Source organism: Dermacentor silvarum, chromosome 2 (genome assembly GCF_013339745.2).
Source record: "Dermacentor silvarum isolate Dsil-2018 chromosome 2, BIME_Dsil_1.4, whole genome shotgun sequence".
NCBI lineage: Eukaryota > Metazoa > Arthropoda > Arachnida > Ixodida > Ixodidae > Dermacentor > Dermacentor silvarum.
Genome location: NC_051155.1, coordinates 141,506,363 through 141,519,823, shown reverse-complemented (window position 1 = coordinate 141,519,823; position 13,461 = coordinate 141,506,363). Strand labels below are relative to the sequence as shown.

Here is a 13,461-nt window from a genome sequence, read left to right as displayed (position 1 = left end):
CCCCCTTAGAGTTTCTCAGAAACTCAATGGTTTGAGGCTGTAGTTGTTGTTGCCTCAAATCGTGACTCATACCCACGAGGGACACTGCGCACACTGGATGTTCTAAAAAGTACACAGAACAAAAAACAAATGAAAAAGCAAAGCAACAGTTAATAAGGCAACATTGCGTCACACAAGAACAGCAGTGTTTTTATCAGGCCATGTAACCCTTGTCGCCGTTATCATCGTCATTGTCTGATTAAGCTCCTTCCTAAGAAATGCAATTGTACAGTGCCTTTCAGTCGTCCTTGCTCCGAGTCAACCCTATATCTGCGAATTTCCCTATTTTAAATGCAAATAACATAGAAAAGAAAATGCAATTGACTAGCGGGGCACCCACTTCCCATGGCTAATAAGTATTGTTGCATAGGAAATAAAAAGAAAAGAAGAAACCACCATCGGACGCCACGCGAGCATTCGTGTGCACAGCACGGCTCATCGCCGAACCCGCCGTTTCTCGGGGCCCTTTCAAAATTTACACTGACGGTGCTGGTGCGTCTAACCAGCCCGTACCTGGACACGCTGGCCACCAACCCTCCGTAGTAGCGCCGCCCCGAACGCGTGCCAATCCGCACGATGTGAGTCGACAGGATTCCAGTCCGCGTCGACGACACAGGACGGGTTGAGTGACGTGGACCACTTCGCACGGTTCCGTAGCCGCTGAGGAAACGTGAGCATCGCCAAGACTCATTTTGCAGACATGTTCGACTGCTGCTACCGTGGCCTGAAGGCCAAAGAATCATCAGACAATGTGGTCCCGAAGCGAACCTTTCTAATGAAGAATACTGGTACGAAGCCGTCCATCGGTCAGCTCTCCGCCGCCACGGTGGAGCACTCGACGCAGGAGGACTCCGAGGAAAAGTGAGTGGCAAGGGCCGTCGTTTGATTGGCTTCAATATAATTCTTAGGAGTGGGCTGCAGAGTCTCGGGAGTGGCTTGCTCATGTTCAAATCACCTGCAGTATATAAAGAGCATCATCGCTTGCAGGTTAGCCTTAGCTATAGCGTAATTTTACCGTGGTTAGCTTCGGCGAAACAAAGAAGCAACTTCATCGCTGCTAACTTAGTTCTTATACCATTGTTTCTCTTTTCTAGGTATAAAAAACGATAATTAAAGGTGTCGTGACATTTTTAGCAACTTCAAGCAGTCATTCACTGAAATGCTACTCAGTGGCACCTGTATCTCCACCGTGTTACTTCCGATCTGCTGCGACCAGATGTGACAGATAACGTCTGCTCCAAAATATTCGCTCCAAACGTGTGCTCCACATTTCGTCATATATATTACGAGAAATGTCGTATCGTAGAAGTGAGACAATAAAATTTCGAGGTGATATTGAGCATGTGAAGGGATATCTGAGGGGAAAATTAGAATTAATTACACTTTAGAGCTCTCTCAAAAATGATTCATTTCAGAACTATCAAGCCTATCAATATGAAACTTGGTATGAACCAAGTGTCATAAGAGCAATGTTTGATGTGATTAGGATTTCTCCAGGAGACAGACAGAACTTTACATGAATAAATTGTGGGCTTGGAAGTTTCCGAACGTTTCAGAACTGTAGGTGCTTTGAAGACGCCGTGCAAAGTTAAACCGGCGCCGAAGCCTCTAACATGCTTTTTTAAAGCAGAAAGTTTCTGCAAGCAAACGACTGCACATTTCTCACTGAATACTGCATACGTATACGGAAAACCTTCTACAATGAAACCGTTCAGATTGTTTAAGTTCGAGGGTGTTAATTTTGAAGGGTTCTTGTAAGCGCCACCAGTGCAACAACTCTGGATTCTCGGGGCATGCCACCTAAGCTATGGACTTTTGAGCTAAGCGTGACCCAAGGGTTTCCTTGAGTACGATTTCTGCGACTCAAAAACGGCCAGGAGAGGATTAGCCTTTCCGTTTTTCATTTCAGTCTGGCATAGATCGTACTTCTACCACATAGACACGAGTTTTCAAAGGCAGGTCGCCAGGCTTCGTAACGCTGGTTACCCGGAGTACTTATTGAGAACCCTCGGCAGGAACGTGAATAAACAGCTGAAGGGCCGGGGCAAGGATGCGGATGTGCCGAAGAACGTCGGGGCTTCAGGGTCCACCATTGCAGGGGTTTCGTATACGTTCACAGATAGTCAACTTCATAAAAATCGCAAAGTTCCAAGGGTTCAAAGAATTTGCTCTGACCTCCCAGCCACAAGGCGTAATATGTGTGCTTGCGAGTGAACAAGGATCATAATTTTCGAAAATGCACAGTTAAACACACGCGTAGTGTGAGCAGGGTGCCGTTTACTGCTTGCCCCTCTCGTGTAGTGCATGTTACATAGGCTAAATTGACCGGCGTATTAATAATAATAAGAAGGTAGCACTGCTAACAATGTGTATGCCAGCGCTGTAAGTTGTCACTTGGTGGCATGTTGTCGTAGCTGTGGTTGTAACGCCCTTTTTGAAAACGCATCATATAAATGCCATCAGCAACCAAAGGAGTGAGCCCGCGCGCGTTTCATTCAAATAAAATCCGTGGCTTTACATAGAAAACGCAGCTTCTGCGAGAGCATTTCGTCATTCGCCTCACCTAGGACGAAATATAAATGATATCTTTCTCCCGCGTGCACAAGCCTTCCATAGCAATATAATTTAAATACGCTTACATAATTAATTTTCCTGTTTTCGAGATTTTCGCTTGAATAAAATTCATTTGTTACTTAGCGGTGTTCTTGTTTCCTGGGAATATGTCCCTGATCAACGTTATGCTGGCCAAACCAGTTGATATGTTCCCTTTAGGCCAGCAAAATACCAATTTCAACCTAAAGCCTTAGGTACTTACTATGCGGCACACTCGCCAACCGCTGTCAAGGTTCTTGTAATTTTCTGAGATATCCTTTCTTTTTATGGACCACAACTTTCAGACATCCGCGAAACTTTGTGATTCGGGCAATGCGACCCGAGGAGCTAGAAGCGGCCTACAAAATTCGTCTTCAGACAGATTACGTGTTCTCCAAGAACAGCATCCAGACATCGTGGAAGTTGCAGCCGGACAGCTTCTTGGTTGCCGTCAGCGACGACGGTAAGCATCTGTAAGCATCTCTAAGCATCTGTGCGTCTGTGAAGCCTCTGTAACTTAGACGGCCTTTAGGATCGGGTTAACATCGCTTCTCGACCTTTTGGCAAAGATCAAAGTGAAGAAGTTTGAGTTGAAAACGACTAATGAGGCTCTTTCAAGTGCATTGTCTACACTGCCTGCAACGCTAACACGTAATTTTCAGGACACAAATAATGAAATATATTTTTCCACGTAGGCGTAGCACACACTTCCTGCGTAGAAAAATTCCCACGTAGAAAATTAAACTTTAAAATTTGTGTGCTGAAAGGGATGTACCAGCGTTGCAGCGTATCAGCGTTTTCGACGCAGGCATAGCGCCCCCATCATGGGTCTTTGAGCCACAAAACCCCGCACACCCTCCTCCTCATCAGCAGCAGCTCGCACTCTCCTCCCTATTAAACTTACCTACGCCAGGTTGCTGAAAGCTGGTGGACGGCTGAAATCCTGTCCTGTCCAATTATTTTGTCAAACGGCAGAAGAGGTACCTTGAACCTGAATCTAGTGTTCGAGGTGGTCAGGACGAAGAAATAGCATAACGACTGGAAAGCGGAGAGAAGTGATGGTGGCTGAGATTATTTTCCTGCCGCTGCCCCATTGTACAGCTAGCGCCCCCTACCAAATCCCCACAAGCTTCCTGCTTCCAAAGCCACTGCAATTGGCTGCGCTATAGAGCCGGTGACTTGCAAAGCGAACGATAAGAAATAAAGTTGGCGTGTGTACTCGAAGCAGCTGTGTGCTATTATTATAGTCGGCGCGATTGCGCACGTTGACACTATCAAAAGTACTTTTTCTTATTCTACAGGTCACGTAGCCAGAAGGCACAGAAGCGGTAGCCCCGTTGAACTGAGATAAAGATCTATGGACTATTGGATATTGCTGCGCTTTCTGAACCAGTCCTCCAGTGTACTGTATGCGGTGCCCACACGAGTTTACTTCGTGCAGATGCAGCACTGCGCCTGCGTGTCTCGTGGCCTTTCGAAATCTATAAGAGTGTAGTGACGAGTGGTACCAGTGTCATCTGTTGCGGGTGGCTTAGCATTTTCTACAAGCTCCTGCACTGGAATAGAAACGATTTATTTTAGTTGTTTTTTTTTTCAATAATCTCTAACGTAATAGCCTAATGCGATGGCAGTGAAGTGGTGGCTGTTGAAGCGTTTCTTTCGCGAAAAATTGCACCCCAAGATAAAACCGTGCGAACCAGAGAGAATTAACGCATTACAAGCCTTTACCAACGTGTCCTCCTTAATCTTAAGTAACACATCACGAATAGAGGCGCTGACAAGATTGAAAGAAGCAGCGAGGAAGACACTGCTTCTTTCATTCTTGTACATGTCTCTTCTTCGCTTTCTTACGGAAGACGAAGCTGTCCCAGCTCACCCAGCTCACACTTCTTTTAATTCGCATCCTTAAACCAGCTACACTGACAGTTGTAACTAAGGTGCAAGACGTGTACGTCCGAGCACCAATGATCAACCATCCCGATGCCGTTTCCTTTGTTAACCGAGAGTTCGCACGACACCTGTACTTCTAAAGTAGCGACTGCAGGAGAACCGCCAAATTGCGCTGAACGGGCCCGAGCACTATTTGAAATCGGAGTGCAGCCGGCGCACGCTGCACTGTCAAATTGAGAGCAAAAATTCTGCGCTCCCTGGACTAGTGGAGAAAGTGCAGCGAAATTGAAGAGACATTTGATTAGTTAGCGAACTTATTATTAGCGGAGGTGGTCGAACCATGAGGAGCAACTCTTACGAACTCTTACGAACTCTTACGAACTCTTACGAACTCTTACAACTCTTACAAACGCTTTGCGATTTCTGGCACCACGGCTGCAACTTCGAAATACGCCTGCGCGCTTACCATCTAGAGAATAGCCGGTGACTTGAGCAATGTAGGAACGGCAAGTATTTTCCGCATATTTCTTTAAATCAACATCAGTTAGATAGTACATGTACAGTGAAAGAACAGCGTACACAATACGTAACAGGCAGCGCTTGGAAACCGTGGACGGTCTCTTCACAACGTTATTCCCTTCCAACTTCTCAAATACACATTCTATTTTTCTCCCTGTTAACAAATATGCAAAGCCATACTTATTTTCTTGTTTTTACAATGCCTATGGTCTCTCTTAAGTCAGGCTGCGGTGTTCGCGAGTCAACAGTGCGCATGAACTGCGCGTTTCGGGGACCTGTGACCACATCACAGACATTTCGTAAACGCGTACCTCGGGGGACCACCCAGGTGAAGTGTACGGCACCATTTCGATGGTCAAGTACAGTGAAGACGTGATGTTCCTGGGCCTGCTGGTCGTGAGGGAGGACGTGCGCCACCGGCACATCGGCACCGAGCTCCTCAAGGCGGGTTTCGAGAAGGCGGGCAACAAGAACAAGTTCATGCGCTGCATCTTGCCGCTGGAGCCGCTGTTCAACCGCATGAACTTGTTCATGATGCGTTCGCCCGTGCTGCTGGGCCGTAATGAGCCTGTCAAGGTGGACGAGGCCAAGGTGATGGTGATGGATACGCGTGGTGTGACCGTCAAGCCTTTCGACAACGCCATTTGGGACAGGCTGCGAAAGTGAGTGTAACACTCGAATAAGATCGGCCGCAGTGTACAACAGCACTACATAATTAAGAACCGGGCCGTTATGATGGAAGGCCCGAGTACGGCGAAACTGTGGACCTCCCTAGCATTAGGAATGCCCTGATGTGGATGAATTGGCAATCCAAAGACAAATGAGGCTGCTTAAATTTCATTGACCTTGTTTCAGTAGGATCTTTCAGTAGGAACTCGCTAAGGATCTCGCCCAGGGACATATATATCGGTATATTAATAATAAGCGTGAAATGCAATGACACTGGAATAGAATTGTAGTAGCAATATTCTGACTCGGAGCTGGTGCATTAAAACTTCTGCATGCTGGGAATGCGCTCATGATAAAACAAGTACGAAGTACGGGAGCAACACAAATGTGCATGCGTACACGAGTCATAACAGGCTAAACGTCTTCGCAACAATTGAGCTCATGTTTCATGTGCCGTGTCGTTATCGCATCGCCAATGCACCAACACCAATCCAACGACTTTATTTTTGTGTTTTGCCCTCTCTTAACCGAGTACTTCATTAGTGAAATAGGGCCTGAATAATATTCCCACCAATATGTTACTTTGAAGCAAGAGACAATGAACAAAATGCAAGCAAAAAAATGTTACACGTTCGACTACCACTGCTATTGCATGGCCACTACACGGATCCAAGCGCAGTTGCTGACTTTGACCGCACACTCTGGAAGCATGTTATGCATGCTCAAGCGACTTGTCTTCGTCCAACAGACCCTCAGTGGTACACACGAATGACCTACGGTACTCACGGCGCAGGTACGACGAGGTCTTGATGACCGTGGACCGGTCGAAGATGCTGCAGGCCTTCATCGAGGAGGAAGGCTCGACCACCGAAGTGGCTGTGCGAGAGGACGGCTCCGTGGCCGGCTACAGCATCGTGCAGTACATGACTGACGACTCGTGGTACTTCTACATGCTGGCCGCTGACACGCAGGATGTGGCGCGCATGCTCATCGGCAGCTTCGTGCATGGCTGCCCGACGGCCAAAGACAAGGGTGTCGTGCTGGTCAGCCCACTCTGGCCCACCGAGGAAGAGTCCTTCATCGTGCGTTCCCTCGGCTGGAGCGTTGGCAAACGCTCCGTCTGCCGCTTCACTGACCACGAGCTCAAGTTCGACTACAGCAGGATATTTTCCATGTAGACATTCGTAAAGTGGGGCCCACGCTGCCTCGCTGTAGCACAGATGCCGCGCAAGTGCTGAAAATAAACAATAAATAAATTGCAAAAAGTCCCACGCAGTGGCATGCGTATGCACAGTGGATCTCGGCATAGGGGATCGATTAGTAGACTTACTGGGCACTGCATTAGACACAGCTTGAACCGCAATGGCTACTGCTGTAGGTCAAGATGGTCGCTAGCTTCTATTGATTCGGCGTGACAACGCTGTTAATAAATTGGGACTTTTCGTGGGATTTGAACCGTGTAACCTTACTGACATTACACTTTGAAATAAAGCAAACTTCAGCATAGTTTAGATTCTGTATTCTTTCGTTTCTTCCCCCATTTTTTTTTTCATGCACATGTCTACACTTAGGATGCAGCTGCTTCGAGTCCAAGCAATATTGTACTATTGTACCAAGATATGTCGAAACCAATATGTGATCGCACTTCAGGCATCCCAGCCGCTTTTCCTGAACGTTCTCCGTTGTTCGCTTTATCGGAGTACGAACTTGTGCGCCATACTTACTGGCGCAGAAAGAAACATGTTTATGCCCCAATTCTTAAATTTCTCGACAAATATTACCCCCAAGAACGCCAGCGCCAATTTCTTCGACATTTGCATGACTGACTCCCTAGATTGAACATGAGTATGCTAAATCATACTCTCGTAGTTTACAACGATTCGGTGCGTAGCTCTTCAAGGCATTTCACGAGGGTTTCAACAGAGCATTTAATTTGTGAACTGTGCAAGGACATACCAGTATATAAGTCTGAGTACAACTACTTCATTATTGCCATTCGCGTTGTATGTTGATAAGCCAGCATTGTGGTTTCTGGTGGCAAAAAAAAAAAACATGTACACAGGAGCGCTTTTTGCGATTATTGATGACCGGTTGAATAGGACGATAATTTCAAAACACATAGATTTCATTGTTTCTTTCATCCGTTTTCGGGGTTGGTCGGTGGTTGAACTCGGCAAGACAAAAAAAATGGAAAAGACGTTCATTCCTTTGTCCGTCCGTCCGTCCGTCCGTCCGTCCGTCCGTCCGTCCGTATGTCCGTCGGTCCCTCTGTTCCGTTCGTTCTATTCGCTTGCGTAAAAAATTATCGTCGATGGTTTCTGCACATCATAAACAAAAGATTTGAGTAACCTTGCCAGTGTTATTGGTGTTCGATGACAAGGGGGTGAGTGTCCGGTTTAAAGGATGGTCCTATCGAGTGACAGCACAACAGCAGGCCCAGAAGGATGCGAGCGGGAGCCAATTAACTGAACTGCAGCCGTACGTGACATATCACAAGTAACCAACACTGTTCTTTTGAGGTCAGCAGAGATATTGCTATCGGCTGCCACGACACATTGAGAATACATGCCCAACACCAAACAAAAACCAAACCAAAACACACCAACGAAAACAAAACACATGAATCGGCAGCAACAGAAAGCAAGAAAGTCGACTGAGGATATGTATGGGATGACAGTGAGGAGCGGCGGCTCTGAAACACTGTCCTCGCGAATGAAACCTGTTGGGCAATGAGCGCTTAGGGGATGTGTCAGTTAAACCAGGTTTGAGCTTTTGAACCATTCGTGAGTTAGACAGTGAGTATCAATTGAATAAAATCGCCTCGGAGCAAGTAGACGCGCCAAACTGGTAGAGAGATGCCAGCATAATTCATCGTCATGCCGTTTCACAATTGGTGCGGTAGCAAATATGTCTAGGATACAAAAGAGACATGGTGATATACAGTTTTTTGGTAGCATATTGCGTTTTATTTAAAGGGCAAAAAATAGCGGTAACAAGGCCAGGTACATAGCCAGCAATGCAGCAAGCTTGACGCGCGAACGCAGATTTTCGTACCGACGTTACAACAGTCATACTAAGTTTGGCTGTTGCTATGTTCCTGCTAACTTATGACATGTACTGACGATGTGGAATTGACCATAATTTGTAAAAAAGAAAGAAAGAAAAAACTTTATGTGAATACGAAGGGGAAGCGGAAGAATAAATCACGAGAAAAATCTAAACACAGGGTTTCTGTGCACCATTCGGTCAAAAATTGCAATACATAAAATGCAATGGTATACGACCAGCTATTTTTTATGGAACCGGGGCGAAAGCCTTTGCGGGGAGCGGGGAAGAAAAATTAAAAAAAAAACGAAGTTTATTGCGCATAGATCAACTACAAGCTTGTTCTAAATTTTCTTAGTTTGTGGTCCAAGACGTTACATCGCTCTATGTTTCCCATTCTCCTAAGGGAACTCTGCTCACCACAAAGTTTAGATTTGATGGAAATCAGGAACATGCTAAGCGTATTGTTTAGGGAAACATTAACGTTTCTTGCTTCAGTGTGAGCGTTGCATATATTTACTGAACTTTCGTTTTTCGGTATTTTCATGCGTTATAGGTAGTTTGTCGTAACCTTCCCCGATATCCTTGGTGAACTAAACAAGGCTCCGTGTTTATATCTGGTTAAAATAAGGGGCACATTAGGGATGATGCGTTGGCAAAGTTTAAGCTTGGTGGTTCATTTGGGGTCTTTGCAATATATTACGTAAGTATGCAAGCTCACCGGAGCGTTATGAGTTTGTCTTACGAGTGGCGCGTAATTTAGTACGTTGCCCTGACAGATCTACAGCTCTATGTCGAGATCAATTTAGGGGAAATGAGGAGAATTATAGCAAATCGAATCGCAAAGTTGTTTGTTTGGGTCAACTACAAAGCCTTTGTGAAAAAATTGACAAGTACTCGAGAGCGTTATACAGGGTGTTTCAGCGAATACTCTCAAAAATTTTTAAAGGTTGCCTATGGCAGATAGCACAATTCGAGTTCATGAGCTGGTCTACTCGAACAAGCGGACATTACTTGCACAAAAAATGGAAATTCATAGTCGACTAATTAACATTAATTCACTAATTAAGTTTCTAACTAATTACCTTATGGCCCATATTGTAATGCACAAATTCTAGCCATGGAGTTCGCAAGGAGAACGAATTCTCAGGATGACACCAGTTTCGAGATATCAATTCCCGAAATTTGCGGAGAAATGAATTGGCGTTCCAGTTACTTTTGTGCTTCAATTAGTACAATGATGTTTTGTTAAGAAAGTAACTGAAACGCCAATGCATTTCTCCGCAAAGGTTGGGACTTAATATCTTGACACTTGTGTCATCCTGGTAATTCGTTCCAAGTGGAGGATCGCCTTGCGAACTCCACGGCTAGAATTTGCAAATTGCAATATGGGCCATAGGGTAATTAGTTAAAAGATAATTAGTGAATTATTTTTAATTGGTCACTCATGCATTTCAATTTGTTTGCAATGTCCGCCTCTTCGAGTAGACCAGCTCATGAACTAGAATTCTGCTATCTGCCACAGGCAGCCTTAAAAATTTTTGATAATGTTCGCTGAAACACCCTGTATACGAACAATGTTTCTAGCGAGTGAGTTGTACGCGGGCAACGTTTTAAAGTATGTGGTCAAATTTCAGACAATTGAAATCCTTAACGCAAGTGCTCGAGAGAAACAGATTCGCTGGAAACTGGGTTGCGATTCTTCAATGTCACACAAGCCTGCTTGCCGTAATTTTTAACGCGATAGCGTTAAGGGTCCCATGTCGCAGAAAATCCGGCGTCGGCGTCGGGGCCAGCGTCGGCATAGTTTACATGAGGGAAACTTTCCGTATATATTTAGGTATATGTATATGCCGCGCCTTGCTATATGACATGCGTAATACGCGGGTTATAGTGGCCCACCATTCTATCACTAAAGTTGGTCATAACTTGTCTTACATTCTTGACAAAGTTATTCCTCGGAATTTTGAGAATGACAGCCCACAAACAAATGTCATGAAATAAAACACCGACAGCGCATGCCTTTTATGTTAAATCTTGTGAGACTGAAATATTAAAAGTGCGAAACAATAATTTTAAACTGAAAATTATGTAATTTTCTGGCACGGCTGTGCACTAACTCCGGGATCGACCCACGCAAGAGGCCGAGTTTCTGCCAGAAAGTTCGCCTTTGCGCATAGCATTTGCCGCCAGCGTTTACCGGTAAACATTAGGTTATGTAAAGCTGCAGTTTCCGGGAAGCGTGAGAAGCAGTCGGGGATCTTTGAATGCCATCGCGTTCCACTCTTAAAGCCGAAGCTTAATTGTCCTCCAAGTTTTTCGCATGCTTTCATTCTCGGCATGAGTCTCTCCCTTGGGTAATGAAACCCAACGACCTCATGCTTTACATTCGGAACTTCATAATCACTGACGCCCCGGTGGCAGGCCCGCCAGTGACAGGCATGTTGGCTCGTGCATGCTGTTTCCTACAGACAAGGTGTTGGGCAGTGTGTCCTGGCGCCAATTCGCCGACGAGCTGGCTATACTGGACCAATTGACCGTAGGGCGTGACCACCACGGCATGGGCATCGGTCCAGAGCTGATGGCCGCTTTGGTCGACCTGCTCTCTACCGAGAACCTCATGGTGCGCATGCCGGAAAATATCGAGGAGGCCTTCGCGCTTGAGATGCCTCCTTTTCCTTGCAGGCGAGTAGAGAAGACACTTATGTTTCATAGTATCATGCTGTATTGACGGTCAAGAACGAGAAATATTGCCAAATGTGAGTTAAGAATATAACTTTATTGGGCGAACTTGCTCCATAAAGACGAGCAACGCCCAAATAACAACGATAGCTGCGAGCTCGTATGGTCGTCAGCAATAGGATCTGCACTGAGGGATTGCGACACCTAACCTAATATAGCCTTGAAATGATTGTGAATAAAGGAGATTTAATATGTCTGCTAATGCAGCTTTAGAGATCCACGAAAACAAACAACTTCCGAAAAAGAAAACGAAAAAAGACACGTCATATTGCAATTAGACGTTGATTCCCTGCGATGACGCCTTATTTTGCACGTGTAACCAGAGTATGTTGCCGGTCTGTGGTTGGTGATCAATTAGGCGAATTCACCGGGAAGATACTAGACAAGTGAAGAAGATAAACAAGAACAAGTCAAGTGCGGACTTTTATTGCAAGTATAAACTAGCGGGTTTTTGTCAGGATCCTTGTTCTAACGTTACAAACTGACTCGGCTGATCAGAGGCCTCCTTACTACACCTTATTCGCAAGCCGACCGCTAGAGCGCCGGCGTGGCGACACGAGATATCGGACTGTCGTCCCCACCAAGTGCTCGTTCTGCTGCGCTCATAGTGATATTAAACATTACTTGCAAGAATGCCCTGAATTTGTGGAAGAAAAGCAAGACTCTTCTTGATGGACTGAAACATAGAGTGGTTCTGCGCGCTACCGTGAAGGACTTAATGTTCCACACGGATGCTAGATTTTAAGGAGAGAGGTGTCCTGAAGTTTCCTAAGGACACCGGTTTAGTCAACGAGTAGTAACGTTTAGCAAGTAATCATCAGTCGTTTAGTGCAATAGATAGTCTAATCCGCCTTTTTCAATGCCCGACGGCGCATGCGCCCTGCCCTGGCGGATTAGTCGCGAAACGTTTTGGAAGGGTCGCGCGCGCTAAAATCCCTATATAAGAAAAGTACCGCCATCTACTCTTTCCTCCGCCGCCTCCTCTCCTAAAGCGCTTGCTTTTTTCTTTACTTTTTGCTTGCGAAAGCCAAGTCGACGGTGGCGCACCTAGAAAGTCCAGGTTGAAGCTTTCAGGCCGGGCGCGCGCCGCCGCCGGCGACTGCGGCTGCGCAGAGGACTTTCAACATGGCTCTGAGGCGGAAAAAAAGAAAATATAAAGAAGTGAAAAGCGCGCGCTATCATCGTCCAATCGGAGATACAGGAGAGAGAGAAGCGGCGTTTATCAAAGGATGGCGGTACTTTTTAACACGAAAGTGTTTTATGCCGGGGTCCACCAAGACTTCACTGACGTATTTCCGTCACGGAAATACGTCATAGAACATAATACAAAGAAAGAAACCAGAAGAAAAAGTTCCACAAACATGCAAAATTTGGAAACCGAACCCACGACCTCTCGGTCCGCGACGACAGATCGCCGAGCGTTTAACCCATTGCGCCACAAACGCATTTGCAGAGATCTACACAAACGCGCCTTATATATCTAACACTCCTCCGTGTACCCGCGCTCTTGCTCGGGGCGGTGCCGCCGCCTACGAGCAGAAAAGAGAAGTACTGCATTATGACACTAACGCGCACCGACAGTGAACGCTTCGGTGGTCTCAGCACTACGACGCCTCGATGCCAGCATTCGAAGGGACGCTGGCATCAAGAAGCACTACCAACGCCACCTAGGTGGCGTTGGTAGTGGCGTTCACCGTACTCAGCACAGCGGAGCGTGGCCTCCGCAATTAGCTCTGAAAATGTTTCTGAAGTTGATCGCGGAGGCTGCAATTACGACGCGCTGTACGCGCTGATTTGACTCGGTGACGATTCAGTTACGTGCTTTGTCTTGCGCGTTGTATTAGTGTGTCAGTTACGTGCTTCGTCTTTCGCGTTGTGCTAGCGTGTGCAGCGTAGTGCAGCTTCCATATGCACGACGGTTGCTCATGGTCATCGACGTTGGTAGTCGTGATGGAGGAGACGTGC

At 46.2% G+C, this 13,461-nt stretch overlaps 1 protein-coding gene across 1 annotated transcript; it reads left to right on the top strand.

The window, feature by feature from the left end:
- Window positions 1–442: 442 nt before the first annotated feature.
- LOC119441119 (uncharacterized) lies at window positions 443–7,179 on the top strand. The gene is made up of 4 exons (XM_037705810.2): window positions 443–900; window positions 2,937–3,094; window positions 5,369–5,702; window positions 6,503–7,179. The coding sequence occupies exons 1-4, from the start codon at window positions 740–742 to the stop codon at window positions 6,885–6,887; spliced, it is 1,038 nt and encodes a 345-aa protein (XP_037561738.1). The 5' UTR covers window positions 443–739; the 3' UTR covers window positions 6,888–7,179.
- Window positions 7,180–13,461: the final 6,282 nt, after the last annotated feature.